We start from the raw sequence: 19,727 nt of genomic DNA on the forward strand, positions 1-19,727 counted from the left end.
ATCATAACAAGTTAAATTTTTTCCGCATAAGTATTATCTGAATTGGGATGGGTAGCATTGTACTTAAGATTCACTGAAACAGAACAACTTGTTTGTAACCTAATACATCAGTCGTCATTCAAAGTAAAAGTGCAGAGTCCTTATCGAAAACACTTGCTAATCCAGGTAGTTATTTGCAATCCTGGGTATTACTGTACATGGTAATATATTTAATTATACAATTCATTTCTTAACTTTATTTTCTACTAAAGTCAATAATTTAAATAGGCATTATTTTCACTTGTGTGCGTGTGAGTTCTTTAGTCAATGCCAAGCCAATTGATGAATTTGTCTGAAATTTTTGATATAGGTTTTTAAGGCTCAAGATTGTTTTGGTAACAATTTTTTTGGCCTCTAAGGCCATCGCGTCCTTAAAATAGCATTTCCCTAAAAACAAATCTTTTAACACACAAACAACAATTATTAAAATAAAATAATAAAGACTATAATATTTTAAGAATGTTTATCGCTGCATGTTTATATTTATGTTTGCAGACTTTTTTTTAGAAGGATATTATAATATTTACACAAGTAAGAATAAGGCAAAGGATTTTTGACAATGATGTAAAAGAAAAGAGAACGATGGGTTCAACTTTAATATTTTTTTTATACCTTATAATCTCCTTTAAAAAAACAGAAGAGCTTAGAATTAATTTTAATTTCTTAATGTCGCGGGCAAGGATGGACTAACCAACTCCATCACCTTTAAAAAAAGTGTGCAAAGATGCACCCAAACACCAACATGCAGCAAGTATCATTCTTAAAATTTTACGGTCTGTATTTATTGTTTTATATGAAATAGTCGTATATGTGTCAAAAAGATCGTTTTTAGAAAAATGCTATTTTAAGGCCGCCATGGCCTCAAACGCAAAAAAAATTGTTACCAGAACCATCTCTTGAGCCTTAAACACCCCTTAGCCATGTATCACTTTTTTCGGTAAAATGGTTGCTCAACTTTGGAAACTCACTCTGATCGTTAAGAACGAAATAGCCACACATTTTTAAACGTTAGTGATGCCTTAATATGTGAAAATGAACTAGTCAGTCTTATAATTATATAAAAATACTCGACCATGCCAATTTCAAGAAACTATTTTTTTTTTAAAGTCCATAATCTAATTTATGGATTTTGACCCTTTCAAATTGTTGGGTACACCATTTCAATAGTTTTAATATTCTAGAGTAACGGTTTTTAGTATAAGTTCTTTACAATACCTAAAAATTTGTGACAGCCTTGATAAGTGATGTCCATAATTTACGAATAACAAATTTTAGGGAGCACAATTTTTTAGACTTTCACAAGCTACTATACCTACCAAAAATCATTTTTCCTTATTTGTTGTGTTGACATGAAATGATCTTGATTCTACTCTAGGTTATCCAAGCTATGTTCATTACAAATAAAACTACTTAATTTATGTTTTAAATTATGCATGAAAAGATTTCTTCATTTATTTATTTTTCAATATTAAACACAAAGTAATTACATAATGACATTAATACAAGATTTGAGGAGAGAGCAAGAGAAGGAAGGAGGTGTGGACTAAAGCTTTGAAACAAAGTAGGGAAATAAAGACCACGTGATCAAATTTGTACAAAACAGTGGTCGTAGAGACACTTTATTGGTCCGCTAGGGCGTCGAGTATATTTGATTGATATTGCATAATTAACCTTACAACTTCCGTGAATTAGCCCTTTTAGCCGAATTAACATGGAAAACTTGCAAAGGAAGAAATAGTTACTTACGGAATAAGGGGAAATCATGCAAGTGACATCTTGCGTGGGGAAAAATATATGAATACGACCATGTTTGTTTTAAAGCTTTAGGGTGGACTATTACTTATTACATAAAAATGTGTTGCGAACAACTCGTCTACAAATTAAGAACTCTTAAAAACTATTTGAAACAATAGTGGAACCTTGTTTTTAGATATACAAATAAAACATATTTCTATATGTTATGAGCTCAATTCATGCACATTGACTAGTCGCGTTGAATCCATTGTAAAAAGTCATTTCGAAAATGGCACAATTCAAATCATTCACAAACAAAATGACCAGGATATTTAATAGTGAAAATATTTATTAAAAAAAAATAGCACAAAACCCAATGTATATAAATGGGGAATGCCTCAATCGTCAACACATTTGACATTTCCTCGCTAGTGTGTTGCTCTTTTCCCACACACACCAGAGTAATTTTGTTTTGTTTTATAAAGACAATATATGTACTATGTTAGGATATAAGAAAATGGTTCGTTGAATAGCATACAAAATAAAAAAAAACAAAAAAACAATCGAAAACAAAATCCACGAAGATTAATATTCATCATAGCAGACCAACACCCATTAAAACCCTTTCCTGCTTTCGAAAATTTTCCAATTCATCCTCTTCACTATTGAAAAACATGTCATAGTTGTGCTTTTGACTATTTAATTCAATTTTGGAATTGCATTTATTTTTTAAATTAGAAGTCGCTTCTCTAATTGAATGAATTCCGTTGATGGTTATATTATTGATATTCTGAAGGGATTTCGCCGAGCGGAGTTTAGGGACGACTGACTCAGCTATTCTGGATGAAGAAGCAGAACTATGTACCTTGGGTTGACCATTAGGTGACATGTTGACATGCTCAGAGGTGGGAGCCTGTTTGTACGCTCCTCGAGAACTAAAGGGATTCTTCACAGCCGTCAATCGTTTCAAATTCTTGAAAAAACCAAATTTGTTTGACGTGGAGTTCAAAGAGGATGAGGATGAGGCATTAGAAGATGAATGCTCTATTGATCGAGGACTAGGGGAACGGCGCTGCCATTGCTCGGATTCATAATATTGAAGCTGTTCCCATTTATCTTCAATTGTTTCAGAATCCGTTTTAGACGGAAGGAGCTCTCGAGATCTTGAAATGGGGAACATATCTAAAATTCGATCCATTTTATCCGCAATGCTTTTCTTCGAAAAACTAGAGTCCTCAGTCCGCATCACTAATAACGATGTATAGCTTTTACTCTGAAAAAAAAAAAAGTAATTTCTACATTTAATCACATGTTTAATACAATAATAAAGGTAACATAATGACTAATAACAACGTAAAAAAATAGTTCTTTGACTGAACACCTATAAGAGTTTTTTTGTAAATAATAAATGTAGGAAAAATATAATAAAAAAAATTCCGAAACTATTACTTGTAATAATAATAAAAAATATATATACACAGTTTGAATTAATTATGTATAAAGAAATAAAGTATGTGGGCCCGTCAGCACAAAAGTAAGCGAGAATAATTTTTCTATAAATAAAGTGCAAATTACATTTGTATTCTTCAGTGACGAGTTATTGCTGCTCATTTATATGAACAAATTATTCTGATTAATTCTTTGGAGGGGCTGCAAATTGCACTTAAAGTTGCCAAAATTGATTGTCACAGTCAAATAATTATAAATTGACATATTTTATTTGAATGTATCCATATCGGGGATCATATATGTCCCTTAAATCAAATAAAGTTTTTAAACTATAGTTATAATTATTGAGTATCTTAGCTCACCCCACAAATTTGAATAATCAGCCTATAATTGACTCAAATCAGGGGCGTCTGCAGGGGGTAGCCCCTCCCCAAATTAAGGAATTTTTGCTTTTTAAAAGAAAATTTAATATTTGATTTTTTTTTTTTTCAAAAAATTAAATTTTCTTTTAATAGCTATAAATTTTTTAAAATTATTCTCCAAAAAAGTTAAATTTTTGAATGTTTTTTCAAAAATTTGTATATTGGAAATTAAATTTTTGAATTTTTTTTTTTGTTAAAAGCGGTAGATTTTGAAATTTTTTTCGAAAAAAAGAAATTTTTGCAAATTTCTTTTTTAACTTTTTTCCCCGAAAAATTTAATTTTCTGTTAATATTTGCAATTTTTTGAGATTACCAATTGATTTTTAAATTTTTTCACAAATAATTTAATATTTGAAATTTTTTTGGTGAATTTTGATTTTTTTTCTCCAAAATTCGAACTTTCTCAATTTTTTTTCCAGAAAATTTTGTTTTTGAATTTTCTTCTAAAATATGTCAATTCTTTGATTTTTTCTTTTCAAAAAAATTCCAAAAACTAAAAAAAATAAACTGAGATATTCTCCTTTTCTTGATATTTTTTCAAGATTATTGTTATGTTGATGCATCACATATTATTATTGTACATATAATTCATAGCTTCTTATTTAATATTTATCCCATTGTGACACAAAAAAATGGAGAGACGCGAGGATTTATGATTTCATTGAGAGATTTATACTTATATTTTACAATATTATGCGTTCGTGACTTAAATTCACACTCAAGGATTACAAAGATAGAAGAAATTCACTCACAGAAGCTGTGTAGAATCTACTATTAATTCTTGTTATTTTCACTTATTAATCCTTCTTGTTACTATTATTCTTTTAAAATATCAATGTTTGAATGTTACATGTCATACAATTGAGTCTGTATCCATTCTTTAAATGAAATAATTATATGTAACTAGTTACTACTACATATAGAACATAAATCCATGTCCACAACAACATCCAATAATGACAAAATACCAGGTGTTAATCTATTAAAAACCAATTACAGACAAAGAGAGAGAGAGAGAGTTAATCTCTCTCAATACGTATGAGAAGAGTAGGGCGGTTTGTAGTTCATTTTTTTCGAATTTCGATGACGGTTAGAGCGAGAAATGTTGTTAATTGGTAAGGAAAAAACTCCCGCGAAATTTCTTTGTTCTACGATGACATCTTCAGGTCACACATCTCAGTGTAAGATTGAAAAACGGCAAAGTTTTTTATTTAGTCAATAATGATTAAAATAAAAGGCTATTCGTTATTTCACATAGGATAATTTTGATAGACATTTTTCTTAACTATAGAAAATATTCATGTAGTTTTTTGTCTCATGCCATCCTATTTGACCAAAAGAGAGAATAACGTAAGGAAATTTGGAACACATATTAGGTCAGGGAAAAAGTAATTTCGTATTTCCAGTACTTTTTATTAACTAAGTATATATTGTTCATTATTGAGCACATTGGATCATACGATAAGGCATTATGAAGGTGTAAGTCTATGCTACAAACGATTAGGCTTGGTCGGCTCATTAGTGAATTATCGTGCGTTGAGTTTGGAGGTCTCAAAGGAAGAAATTCAACATATTTTACATATTTACTAACTGAACGACAAAACCGCGTCGAAAGCAACCAAGAAAATTTGAGTTGTAAGCAGGCAATCGAAGAGAAGCGGCCAGCATTGCTGAATAGGAGACAACAAGACATCATCAAGACAACGCCAGCTCGAAAACACATCTTTGATGACGCGCCAGAAGCTCCGGGAGCTTGAATGGGAAGTTTTTATGCATCCACCATAGAGTCTGGACCTAGCACCAAGGGACTACTACCTTTTCCTGTCTATGGCCAACCCGTTTGGGGGTAGAAATTTATTTTTTGTTTTTACCCTCTTGAAGGAATGGAGCAATAAATGACGTATACTCTTTGTGGGAATATAAATTCCGTGTGATTATTTTCTTACGACATGACAACTTTTCCCCATTGGCGTAATCGAAAAAAAAAAGAAAAAAGAAGAAGAGTTGAACTACAAACCGCCCTAGTGTAGAGCTATAAACTTGAAACAACTTTGAACTTAAACAGAATCAATACACGAATCTACTTTATTAATAGATATGTGTTTCGTCAACACAAAAGCAAGCTAGAATGATTTTTCTCAAAATTACACTTGTACTTTTCAGCGACGAATTAACAATAATTAACTTTGAGCAGTTCGCAAATTGTACTTTATGTAGATCAAATTGATAGTTGCAATAAAAGAATGAGAAATTGATGGAATTTATTTGAAAGGGCCTACATGGGGTCAATTCAAGTCCCTTCAATCAAATAAAGATTCTAAACTATAACTAAAATTATTGTGTATTTTTAGTTATCCTGTAAATTTGACTAATACGCCTACAAGTATAATTGAGCATGTATATTAAGTAAAAAATATATTGGGTGTTCTCCTCTTCTTGATTTTTGTTCAAGATTAATTTTATGCTGACACACCACATATGACGCTTAAAAAAAATTATGTGAGTCATGAAGGATACGTATATTTATAGAATCAATAGTTTGCCGGGTATTGAGGTAGGAAACAAAGGTATACGAAGGTACAATATATCATCCATAAATGTAAAGAGCCTTCAGTCTGAAACAAATGCAATCAATCTTCAATTGATTATTGATCAAAATACAAAAGGGATTTAATTTTCGTATAAAAATAAAGTTTAAAGAGTCATACTAAGATTGGTTTAAGGTGCACACACACAACACACTTGACTATACATATATGTTGTAAAAAAGTTGCAATTTCTTCGTCTTAAAATGCCTTTTTAATTGGGCATGATCAAACTAACAAAATATACTTTCCGCAAAGTGGTGTGACAGCTTTTTGGTTAAATTAGTTATTTAAAAAAAATGGTGCATGCTCAGAACTGTTATAGCGCCCTCTTCCTGTATAAGTCTGCCCGCACGTCATACATTCTCTTTCTATGTCGAATTGGAGACAGCGACAAGGGATACTTAAAATTCAATTATCGCAACCTTTTAATAATAGGGAAATAATTTCGGTACGTCAATCGTAGAGACCCAAAGTAAGGAGAAGGATCTCAACTTTTTGGAGTTATTCGGATAATTAGCACAATGATATCCATTATTTTCATCCAAGAAGAAGATTATTATTACCGAATTGGACTTGTTCGATAGTTTTGGATCAAAATATTTTCTTTTGGAAGGATTGTGAATTAAATTTAAATGAATTGGAAATTTGGATTGTTTTAATTTGTTTTAAGATGCTTCTTATCTTTATTTAAATATGCCCTTCCATCTAAATTTTTGTGACTCTTTGAAGTACTCATTATCTGAATAACTCGAAAAAAGTCGAGATCCTTCCCCTTCTTTTCACTTAACATTCCTTTCCTTGACGTACCAAAGTTATTTCAGCTGTTGTAGTGTCCATAAAAAATCGATAAGGACTGGTATTAGGACTACAGTCTTTTTAGACCTTTCCAATATTAGAGGTCATACCTTTATCACGTACAGTTGAGGGGAGGGGGTGGATATATATATTTTTCTAGGATGAGAGTGGGATATTTTTCAATCTGAAGTATATCAGCAGGGAAGTTCGCAAGGGTGGGGGGTCTCCCCAAATGAAGGATTTTTTTATATACTAGAATATTTTTAATGCGAAAATAGGGATTAAATTTTTATTTTAGGATTTCTTTTTTAATAATGATAAATAAAAATCATTCCACCAAATAATGCCACAGAGCATTTAATTTTTGACATTTAAAAAAACAAAAACCCCCCTCCCGGTAAAAATATAATTCTGCTGACACCTTCGGGTCAGTGGTCTTCAAGATAACCAATATGTTTTATTTTATCTAGAGAGAGATCTAAAAATTATGGACATCCAATTGGTCCCCCACCAATTTTTGGTCAAACCCAGACATGGGGAGGATCAAAAATTGTAATTTTTCCGAACGTCATAAATGTATGACCCCTCACAGCATCGTTCATTCCGATGGAGCATGAAGAACAACTAGTTTAAACAAGCAGCAACAGACTGTCACAACACCTTACGGAGAATATATATTTTTTAGTTTCCTAGAGGGAAGAAAATCGGTCCATAAATTTAGACTAGTGTTGAATAGGTCTAAAAATTCAGCAGTCTATCAGTCCGGTCCTGATTAATTTTGCCAGTACTAGGATGGGTCCTTATCAGTCTTTTATGGTAACTTAAACAGCTGAAATGACGTTATGAGTGACTAACTATTCCATTTCAGTAGATGGAGTTTTTTCTTCCAAAGAAATGAGATACCTTAATTATAAAGTGGGAGGTTTGTGGCTAGAACTAGGAGGGGGGGGGGTCTTGAAATCAAATTCTATTTTAGCTCGAGCAAAAATAATCCCCCCGACCCAAAAATTACTTTTTCACCCATGAATGCGTAATTTTTCAAATTAACAAGAAGAAACTCGCAAATGTCGTAATCATTGAAGCCTTTGTATGCTTAAAGCAATAGTTATATAACATTTTAAGTCTATAAAGTACACGTTTTAAGGTCAAAGGTTACGAAAAAGGTGTCAACTTATTCTAAATTTTTATTTTAGCGTGTGTACTAAGGTTTCCCATTTTTAGGGTGAGTTGTAAATTTGATCTTCTGTTGTATTTTAATGAAAAAGTAATGTTTGTTAAGTTTCAAATGGCGTTTTTCGACCCCTATAGGCATTTGAAAGTGACTTTTTTTTAACAACATTCACTACTTCTATAGGGATTCAGAAGTTTGAATCTTGAAGTTATGGTGCTGAATTTTAAAAGTTTCATTAAAGTTCCTTTACTCAAGTGATACATAATAATATAATCCTTATTTTTGATTTTGAAGAAAAACCAATTGTAGCCCAATGAAATCATTAGGATACTCTAACAATCAGAACCACTGTATTGCCCTCCAAATCAAATCAAATAAGTTTCAGAGCTCACTCCTAAATTTTTATTGTAAGTGGCTAATGTAATTGAAATTACTGTTATGTGGAGTGCCAAAAACAAATGTACACATAAGACCAAACCCCAAAAAAATTATGTTGGATCAAGTCTCAATACTAGTAATTATGTAAACCAATTAATAATTCCTTTTATACTCTTGTTTTCCACAGTTATAAAATTATGTACCTAATGAATACCATAAGGGAGTGACGAGATAGAAAGCTCGTCATTTAATCCATATATTATCAGAACCGCCTAACTCCCTAGTCTTCTTCTTATACATTCATGACTCATTAATGATTACATTCACATGAATGTTCCCAAGTTTGTAGAGACGTAGTACGTGTTAAAATGTTAATTTAAATATTTAAAGCATGTTGGTGGATATTCAGCTAATTAAGATAACAACATGAAAGTAACGACTATATAAATTTTCCAAATAACACATGGGTTGAAAAATCCCGGGCTTCACAAACAGATGGCGTTATTGTTTAAATTAGCCTAATTTTCAGTTAGTACCTATACACAAAATAACTGCTTTCAAAATGTCATGACAATTGGTTTGTTTAGTTTGTGAGTTATTGTGCTAAGTGTGACGTTACTTTTGTTATTTCCAAAACAATGGATCAAAAACAATTTTGTGTTTTTATTTTACACTGCTTCTTGACGAGAAAATTTACCGTTTAACCCAAGCAATGGCTTGAAAAGTGTTATGGGAACTCAGTTCCATAAACCGAAAAAAATAAATAATAATAATAATTTAAAAAAACCAATTTTGAACAAAAACAAGAAAGAAAATTTAAAATTTAGTCTTACATTAGTATTTTTGTATATGAAGTAAATATTGCCATGATTTGAATCTCTGTTCTATTTTTTCTAAATACCAAAACAGTATTAATATTTTATAACCATGGTATTTTAATCTTTAATATATATTATGAAAAACAAAAAAAAAACACCTTAAGACACATTTAAAAAGTTTTTCCAACTTTTTCCAAAATTTATTGGGCCTTGGGTTCAAGTTTCATATGAATATATTTCAATGAAATTGAACAAATATGTTCAAATATGATTTTGGTAGACAGTACCAAAAAAAAGTTTAGCTGGTTTTGAGAAAATTGGGGAATCAGTTGTAAATCTAGAAAAAATCCTTTCCTTTCTCAGAAGATGGATGATAGGTAGATTTGATATTGTTGTAAGGAAAACAAGAGTACAAGGAGAAGGCAGGAGCCAAATATAAGGTACTACTGAACTTTTTCTCAAAAAGATTTCAAAAACCAAGCCCCCTCTCCAAAATATAATATTGCGGACGCTTCTGATGTTGTTTTTGATGACGTTGATTTAAATCTTGCTATCAAAAAGGGTACAATTTGCTTACACACACTGAAGCTTAGAGCAATTACTATTTTTATAATAGTATGAAGGTGCTCATTTAAAGTATGAATATGGCATATCTAAGGATTACAAAAATAGTATGAACTTCACTGCCCAGTGTTTTTTTCAATAATTTGGATAATTTTAGAATGAGGTTGAAAAAATATATGGAGTTTAAATGTCCCTTTTAACAAATTCTCTTTATAGAACACTAATAACTACTTAAAAAACAATTCCATTATTAATAATTAACACATTATCAAACATATAATAATAAACATTGAAAATGTCTCAAGAAAGAAGCATTTTCGGGGTTCAAATCAAGTTGAAACAAAATTAGTGATCAAGACTTATAGATATCATTGGTAAAGGTAATTTATGTGACGATTTGCGTAGTCTCTCATATCTGAAATCCATATATTATCCCAGCTTCATACTAAAATTAGGTAAAATCTTTACAATGGCTGCGGCAAAAGACTTAAGAGTGTAGCGAAAACTATTTTTATAACCCTTAGTCATGCGAACTTCATACTATTTTATTTCAAAAATAGTGTTCACTGTAATATAACTACGAACGCACCTTTTTGTATAAATTTAATGAGTGTCAGTTATATAGCATTTTTTATCAAAGAGACGTGAGATGCATTTCTCATTGAGTTTGATACGTAGTCCTACTTTGATGCATGAAAATCCGTAGAAATCGAATCATTTCAATATTGGTCAATGATCATCATATTATTCCTTAACCACATACAACAAAAGTCTACGTAATTGAAAGACCATGCTCATCTAAATTGTTGTAAATCCTGAGCATTTTTTTAACGTGGCATTTTTCCCTAGTTGGGAAACTGAACAGTGATTTGACGCTTCTAGAACTGTTATCATTAACGTCAAAGTATAAAGTGTAACCTCTAGTGTGTATGTTCATTGCTCATGAATGACGGAAATTAACTCTGAGGATATATTGGAGAGTTAAAACTGTCTTACAGGAAGAGATTGATTAAAGAATGAACAAAAACGACAGTACATTTACCCATCCATAGTCATAAGTGTAACTCCTTTTTGAACTCAGAGTAAAATTGAGGGTCGACGTCGGAGTAATTCCTGCCAATGGTCTTTCTAGATAATAGCCAGTGGTACTTGTGTTTGTTTCCTTCTATCATAGGTGTTTGCAGCTAATCTAATAAATGAAACTTCATGGCAGTTCTACGCGTTTTGAGGATATAACAATTTTGTTAAAAAATACTACTTGAAGTTAGAATGAGTAGTGGGCCGCATTACAGGTCACAAGTTAGATGCTATAGTTGAACTGTACACAATACACGACAATAGAAGGTAATGGTGTTGCATAAATAATATTTATTCAGTTCATAAATCAAGATTCGAGAGAAAATTGGGCTATAGATTAAGACTAAAAAAATGGCTTCACTATTTGAAAATGATTAAATCCCGGTATACAATTTAAGATCACGGCTTCTTGAAAAAATCCCTTCAAATCGAACCGAAAGAAAAAGGACTCAACACTAGTATGCTCTAGCATAATTTAGGAATGTTTGCAGATATGAAAAGATTGATATAATACATTTGCAAGCACGGCATGTTGTTTTAAACTTTTACATGTTAGCAATAATGATACGGAGGAGATATATATTAATTAATGAATACTGAGGAAAACCTTCAAATCATCAATTTTCAAAATGAATTTAAAGCAGCATAGGTAATAAATAATACCCTTCATCAAGCTTGATTAAGTTTCTCATCCTTTCATTACTCGAATAATATGTATAATAAAGCAATTATATTGCTGTTTCAGCATTTCATTTGTGTGGGATTCAGATTCAATTAATAGAGCTTTTTCACGTGATGTTGTCAGCATTATTGATGTAGGCTGTTTTTGGGGCCTAAAGAAGCAAGTTTTATTTATATTAAGGAAAATAGTTAATTATTGCTAGACGGTATGGTTTAAAATTGATATCACGGTATAATTGGAAGCAATTTGAATTTTATCCACCTCTTCTCACTACCCTCAAACAGCTGTTGCTAATGCCACAATAATTGGTGGATATTCCACAAAAGAGTTGGAGCATAACTCGTACAAACTTGCGAGAATTCACAAAAAAACAACTTGCCCCGCTCCAGCCTTTTAAGACATATTTTATACACCTCTAATTATCAATATTCTTGAAGAGAAAACATATAAGTATTATGTAATCACTAGTGTGTGAAAGACAAAGAGGAACTCTGAAGATTTGTTGTGGAGTTATGAGTGTAAGTATTTGTTGGACTCTGAGTAGAATTGATAATCGACATTGTACTTATTCCTCCTACCGAGGTGTTTTGAAAAGTTTCCAACATTAATGTGAAGATGCCAGTACTCGTCAATAGAATCTGACTACATTTATCTAGCCTCTTTTGACAACTACTCACCAAAGTTTCAGGCAGTTGTTATTTCACAGTCGTTTGAAAGAGTGTTTTTGTGAAAATGGAGAAATAGGAGAATCGATCTGTCATTCAATATTTGTTTTGAAAGTGTAACCTTTAAATAAATTCAAACCGAATTTTTCCTTTGGACCGATCAAGACCGAATTTCTATATGAGACCGGTCCAGAACCGGTCTTTTAAGTTGGACCGAACTAATTTGACCTATAACGGTCTCATACCAGTCTAGGATTTCCAGACCGAAACCCAGCACTAGTATTAACCTACTACACACTGATTTTGGGTCGTTTTACTGTTTCTTTTTTATATAAAAGGTTGCGTGATACAATATATACAACGACATGACATTCGAAGAAAATAATTCTAACAACAAAATATGTTAATTTAAGTACATAACCTTCTTATATAACTAATATCATGCAAATATTTGCACACACATCCATAATTAATGCCAATTTAAATATTCATATCCAAGGAGTAAGGAGTTTTAACAAAACGCTCAGGTTGGTTTGCATTTGCAATTGTTATCAATTGCAAAATTAGTAATATATTAGTTATATAATATACTTTTCAACATAAAATCAGATAAAATATTCAGTTAAGTATCATTGTGACCCGTCAACACAAAAACAAGCTAGAGGGACTTTTTTCTCGTATTTGAGTGTGGATTACATTTGTATTCAATTTCTAACAAAAAAAAAAAATCATATTAACCCTTAGGTTGTTCCACAAATTGCACTTATGGTAGTCAAAATTGATTGTCAGCATATCACTAATATAAAAATATACCTTGTACCTATTTTGTTGTCAGCTTTAGAGATTTCTGCTTCTTTTCGAAGTATTAGTGTTTTGATCTTTGATTGGTTGATTAAAAATAAGTCATAAACTATGAACAGTTTTCAACAATCATTTAATAATCATTCCAAAGTTGGGAGATTGGGCTAGGATTGCATAACCAACAAAAGATTTTGGGCCTTTTTTTCTATGTTCCTTTTTGTATGAAAGGTTGTGTGATACAATAAAGGTAAAAATGTGATACATGAAAGTAAAAAATACAGAGGGATTGTCTCCTTTTCTTCAATTTTTTTCAATATTGTCAAGGCATCCTTAGGATATAAAAAAAACCAACCAAAATACCCCTGCTCCTAATAACAAAATAATTTTTTTAGATAAAAATTTCAAAATACTCCTAAAAAAATTTAAAAAAAAATCCAAATATTTGAAATTTGGACCCTCCTCCCCCAGGCATCCCTGATAGTTTATATGCTGACGGAAGACATATCCTCAAAATCTGTTTTACATGTCAATCCCATAAATATAAGCATCCTTCCGTTTAAATATTATATGGAGCTTCTAACATCTTTTCTCAACATTCTTAATAAACTTAATATTACTTAATAAATGGAATGACTTTCTAAGCTAAATGAAATGAATAGAAGATTGATATGACCTTAAGCATGTATATACTTAAATTGTCTTTATTAGCAAGATATACATATACTTTAGACTGATTACTTTTTTTGAAATGAAAGTGCCCATTTTAAGAATGAATATGGCCCGTCTAAAGGCGGGTTACCACCACATCTATCATGCCTGATGAACAATTCATTTCTAAAAACTTGACATATTATCATCTTCAAACCTCAACAATAGAACAGCATCATTAAGTAGGATTTTAAGGTACATTTTTGATCAGTATTTTTGAAATGAAATACAGTATGCGTAAGAAAATTGTCCAAGGGCAATAAGAGCTCCATAGAGCCATTATTACTTGCAATTGGTGATAGGTAATTAGAAATAAATTGTTTTGAAATTTATATGACAATAATGACAATGGAGACAAAAAAGGCAACAGATTGCAGATCTTCTTCTCCCCAATAACTCGGTAAAGGAGGTTGCGGACATTGTGAATTGTTCTGTTGAGCTCGTCCTTAAGGTTAGGAGGCTTATTAAAAGTAGCAATAGATTTTCACTGAAAAATGAAGGTGATAAAATATGTTGTAAAGCCCTGGTTGGATGCTAAATAGTCCAAAGGGGATTACCGTTGGCAAAAAGATTCAGCATCCTGCCACAACAACTCAGGCTAGGTGCAAGGAAAACCTCACCAATTTCTGGCCTCCACTGGACTACTCGCCAATAGACTATGACATATGCAAGGTCTTCGGCCTACACCGGAGGCTATGGTGGCCGCAGAAGGAGGAGATTTTGAGGAATAATTTTTTGATATTATATAGGTATATATTTATACTAAAAAATAATCTTGGAAATATATTGAACATGCCGTTCTTGACAACATTGATTTAAATCTTACTATAAAAAACGGAACGATTTGCTTATGTACACTGTTGTATGTATATACTTAAATTGTCTTTATTAGCAAGATATGCATGTAGTTTAGAGTGATTACTTTTTTTTAAAAATGAAAGTGTCCATTTAAAGTATGAATGTGGCATCTCTAATGATAAACCAAAATATTTTGGGCTTCACTCATAGTCTTTCCAAACTTGTCAGTGTCATTTGAAAGACTTTGGCTAATTTTAGTATGAGGACTCTATGGATTTTAGATTTGCTCCGAAAAAATTCCCGTTTGAGGAACAGATACAAACAGTCAACAAAATAAATTAATTATAATTAACACATTATCAAACATTAATTATAAATTTTTGAAAATGTCTGAAGAAAAAACCATTTTGCTTGGCTATAACCAAATTGAAATAAAAATAGTCCCCAATACTTTTAGATACCATCGGTTATTTGGTGATTTATGTGACCATTTGTCAATAACTAACTTGCCTTTCATTACAATTGAATTTTAAATAGAAAACATCATTTTCCGATTTTGGATCAATTTGAGTTATTGTAGATAATAGTATTTATGATATGTTGCGTGTCAACATAAAAACAATCATGAACATAAATTAGGAAAATCCCAAATAAATTTTTCTTCATATATCCATACAACTTAATATTTGACATATTCGAGTAAATTATAGGCTTTACATCCAAATTGGTGGGATATGTTTAAGTAATTAAGAAAAATTTAGCTATCGTTTAAAATCATTATTGATTTAAAAGCCTTATATGGGTCCCAATATGGTCCATTTCAAATAAAATCTGTCAATTTCTTATTTTTTATTATTGTGGCGATAAATTTTGCGTACTTTAAGTCTAATTTGCATCACACCCAAAGGATTCATAAGAATAGAAATGTAATCCACGCTCCATTTTGAGAAAAATCATTCTAGCTTGCTTTTCTATTCAGGGGACACATATCTTGATATTAACAGAGCGCATTGTGGTAAAAGATTTCATAGGAATGGTGAGATATTAAGACGGGATTTCATCGTTTTTGTATCATTTATATGTGTTAACCGATTAATTGTTATTAAAGTTCAAAATTGAGATATTCAATTGAATGGGCATTTTAAAAGTCTGATGAATTTTTTTATAAAATAAAAATGTTTTGGTTTGTGCAAAAACTCTTACATAACTTTAAATATTAGCAATTGCTCTATAAATAAAGGAAATATGAATGATTTAAGAACTCTGAAATATCGTTTAATTGTGTCGTTGTCATAGTTCCTACTAAATATTTAAATCACTCTATCAGTATCAACATCTCAGAAATACTATTTATTGACACAAATACTGTTCTCCACATAAAAATCAATTGGGAGTTCAATTTCGAAACAGTCTAATATATATTAAATATAGTTCTTGTTCATCATAACTCATATAATATTTCCGTCTTAAAAGATGAGATGAATTGAATACCTATTGCAAAACAGCCCAGGAATTCACCTTAAGTTATTTCAAGTTTGACTTGAAAGAAGAAGAAAAGGGTAATAATTAATAAGAGTCTTCTAACTTTTCATGACCTTAACCATTTTAATAGAAGGAAGGTAGTTGAAAATAAATCAAAGAGTAATCAAAGTGCTAATCTACTCATTAACATAACTAATGATCCCAATTACTTTACTCATGGTCAATCAAACTAGCAATTATCAAGTAAATAAACAAAATTAAGCACATTCTATCTATGTACATATCGTGAGAATATTAATTATTATAAATTTAATCAAGAAATATTATAAGACATTACATGTGTTTTTCTCCTAGAAATCATTCACGCTATTCCTTGCGTTGTAATGTAAAATAAAATAGGTCAATCAGATTGGCTTCTCTAAATTGCATGAAATCATTTTTTTAACCATGTAATAGAAAAATGAAGATTTATTTACAGTCATTAAACTATTTTGCAGTTTTTCATTTATGTCTTTAAATCCATCTCACTGACAAACATATGACCCAACACACTTTACGAAGAGCCTAAATAGGTCAACAACAAATCATAGATCTTAATCCATGAAAAATATTTACAATTGAAAAGGGTTGTATGCACTAGTGTTGAGACTCGGTCCAAGACCGAATGTTTTTTTCGGTTCGGTCTTGTGTTGACCGAAATTTAATCTTTTTCAAATTGTAAATACATTTTTTGGGATTCTATACCCTGTGTTAAGATCCAATCGGTGCTTGTGTGGGTCCGCGATTTGTTATGATGTGGCTGTTTGAATGGGGTATTTTTTTGGCGCCAGAAACGTTGATGAATCGATAAAACTTCAGTTAAGTTTTATCGATATATTTATTGCTTTTTTAGGGATCATGGTGACAGCTGCTCCGGATATAAAGAAGATTGAATTTACAGAGGAGGAACTGTGTTGCACTGTGAGAAGGATTTTTACCCACAACAACATGGAAATTGTGCCTGAGTGGGCACTGTTAGGACTTCATTGGGAAGGAAATATGGCCCCTAGTAATCTGAATCTTAATTCGATGGATGGGGCTACGTTGAATCTAAAATAAATTGAACATGCTATCTTATCAAGGCATCTCTGATTTCCTCCATGATGGAAACAATGACCAACATACAAAGGACTACCTCACTAACGCCTACTCCTCCTTTTGGGCCCGTTAACAGTCTGTGATTGATGGTGGAGGCGGATAAATTAAATGAACTCTTTCTCAGCATTCATATATACAATTCTAGCCAATTTTCAGTAAATCCGTTAAAAACTGTGTCTTCAGTGACAATTTAAATATTTTTGAAAAATGCGCCAATTTGATCTAAGCACTCTGTATATAAACCGACTTTTTTGGATCTTAATCCATAGACGAATTTATGAATTGTACAAATATGATAAATAATTATGCATCACCTTTAACTCAATATGAGGTCGATAGGTAAGATCGATTTAGACAGAAATTATTTAAAGGACCGAATTAATTCTAAATTAACCAAAAATTAGAACGGCCTCAGAAAGGTCTAGGATTTTCAGACCAAAATCCAACACTAGTAGGGTAGAGAATATAAATCATTAGTGATGTAAAGCCTGTGATTTTTTTAGCAGACCCGTTTTATGGAATTGGTAGTCCAAAGAATGAGTTTTCTTTTCCTCAGCAGTTGTCATTATATTTAATTCCTCAGTAGTGAACATCTTTTCTCAAATAGATTCAATTATATTCAAAAACTGATTGAACTTTTGTGTGCACTCGTAAAAGACGGAGCGTAATCCTGAGGATTTGTAGGGGAATTAGAGTAGAATTGGGGATTGACATCGGAGTATTGTTGGATCGGATAGGACTGATTTCCTAATCAGTCTCCCCCCCTTTTCAGTTTTATTTTAAAAATCAGTCTAATCTTTTTTACTAAAGACTGCAGTTGGTTTAGTTTGTTAGACCGATCCAACACTACACCAGAGTAATTCTTGGCAATGCCCTTGTTTATTTTATTTTCTTCCCTTGTCACAGATGATTGTGGCTGATCTCCTACAAAATATTCCTGAAATTGTCAGGGTTACCATATTGATTTTCGGTTTCTTTTTTTAACGTGCCCATTATACACACGATTTTCATCACTAACCATATACAACAGGAATATAGTACTGCAGGCGGCTTATTACTTAATTTGTAGTTCAATGTCCTGGATTCCACTAATTTTTCGTTCGTTAATGATTTGCGTTCCACTAAGTTAACTCTCATCTACTGTTCTAATTTTAATAATGTCTAAATATATAAGGAGTGTACTTTTACACGAGCGAACTTTGAATAAAACACAAATGGTATCATTATGGAATAAAGAAATAGATATAATCTCAAGCATAGTCATAGAGAAATGCAAAATAATAACGCTACATTTACTTTAATGTAAGATATTTGGATACAACTGTGATCTTGTTTCACGATAAGATCCGCAATACCTTCCTCACAATGTACTATTTCAAACTAAAAACATCACTTTACACGGAACTACATTCCATACTAACTTTATTTAGTAAAAACCCTGCTCCTAATTGATATAGAGAGGTTTTGAAGAGTGGATTAACCTTTGACATATTTTGTAACTCCATCCAATAATATAATACATTAGCACACATTATTTAATCATTCAAAGAAAATCCAAAGAGGGAAATTAACTTACCACCAATTTGATTGGTCTCTGTAGAAAATAGATTATTGGTGTTTTAAAGATGATGTATTCAAATATGTAGATTTCACTTCTATTTCAAATGAGTAGACACACTAATAATATTTTTTTCAGCAGTTTGAAAAAACAACCTCTCGAACGACTTTCATAGCCCAACTGAGAAGTGAACCTTCCTCTTTTTTTCCCTTCTTATTATTGGATATCAAACTCCCTCAAAAAAAGAGGGGGGTTCATTCTTCTTCCTTTTTTTTTAACTAACAAAAGCCTCCGTGAAAAAGAGACAAAACTTCCTTCTCTTCAATTGCGCTCCTTTTTTTTCTTAGTAGGAGTAAAAATCGTTTCTTTTCACAACAAATTTTTATATGGTACATACATAACATGTTATGTTAAACTATTTCCTCAAAAATCCCCCACATTTCATTTATTTCATACAGTTAATGGAAGAAATTATAAAAAGGAATATAATATATAAGCACACAACCTCGTATAATAATAAATAATTATCTGTCCAACAAATAACCGAGTTTTTTACATAAATTCATTAAGAGGGAGCTAATTCCATTGAAAAAAAAAACCCAACGCAGGCCCGTGAATTACTTTATTATTAAATATTAATTCTACAACATACCTATTTAAAATATAAATTTACTGTTAAATGGCACGAAGCTGTTGTAAACAAACTAAAGATGGAGAGACGCAGATGATTTGAAGTACCCTACACTCTCAATGACCCCACACGAAAAAGTAGTAGTTTGTTTTTAAATAGGTTTTTTGACATTAACTATCTAAGGATGCTTAAAAAAAAAAGAGGATTTAACTTTTCTTTTAGAAATAGCG

The 19,727-nt window shown here is 31.3% G+C and overlaps 1 protein-coding gene across 3 annotated transcripts; it reads right to left on the reverse strand.

Annotated features, from left to right (window-relative positions):
* Positions 1 to 1,453: 1,453 nt before the first annotated feature.
* Positions 1,454 to 19,146, reverse strand: LOC121118032 (uncharacterized). Of its 3 annotated transcripts, none has more exons than XM_040712565.2 (2): positions 18,885 to 19,146; positions 1,454 to 3,046 (listed from the first exon to the last, which is right to left on the reverse strand). In XM_040712565.2, exon 2 carries the CDS (start codon positions 3,017 to 3,019, stop codon positions 2,369 to 2,371), a length of 651 nt encoding a protein of 216 aa, XP_040568499.1. In that variant the 5' UTR covers positions 3,020 to 3,046; positions 18,885 to 19,146; the 3' UTR covers positions 1,454 to 2,368. The 3 variants fall into 3 exon arrangements, with proteins under 3 accessions (XP_040568499.1, XP_040568500.1, XP_071744926.1); XM_040712566.2 differs by lacking the exon at positions 18,885 to 19,146 and adding an exon at positions 4,397 to 4,530; XM_071888825.1 differs by lacking the exon at positions 18,885 to 19,146 and adding an exon at positions 4,332 to 4,459.
* Between the last annotated feature and the right edge of the window lie 581 nt (positions 19,147 to 19,727).

This window comes from Lepeophtheirus salmonis, chromosome 5 (genome assembly GCF_016086655.4).
Source record: "Lepeophtheirus salmonis chromosome 5, UVic_Lsal_1.4, whole genome shotgun sequence".
NCBI lineage: Eukaryota > Metazoa > Arthropoda > Copepoda > Siphonostomatoida > Caligidae > Lepeophtheirus > Lepeophtheirus salmonis.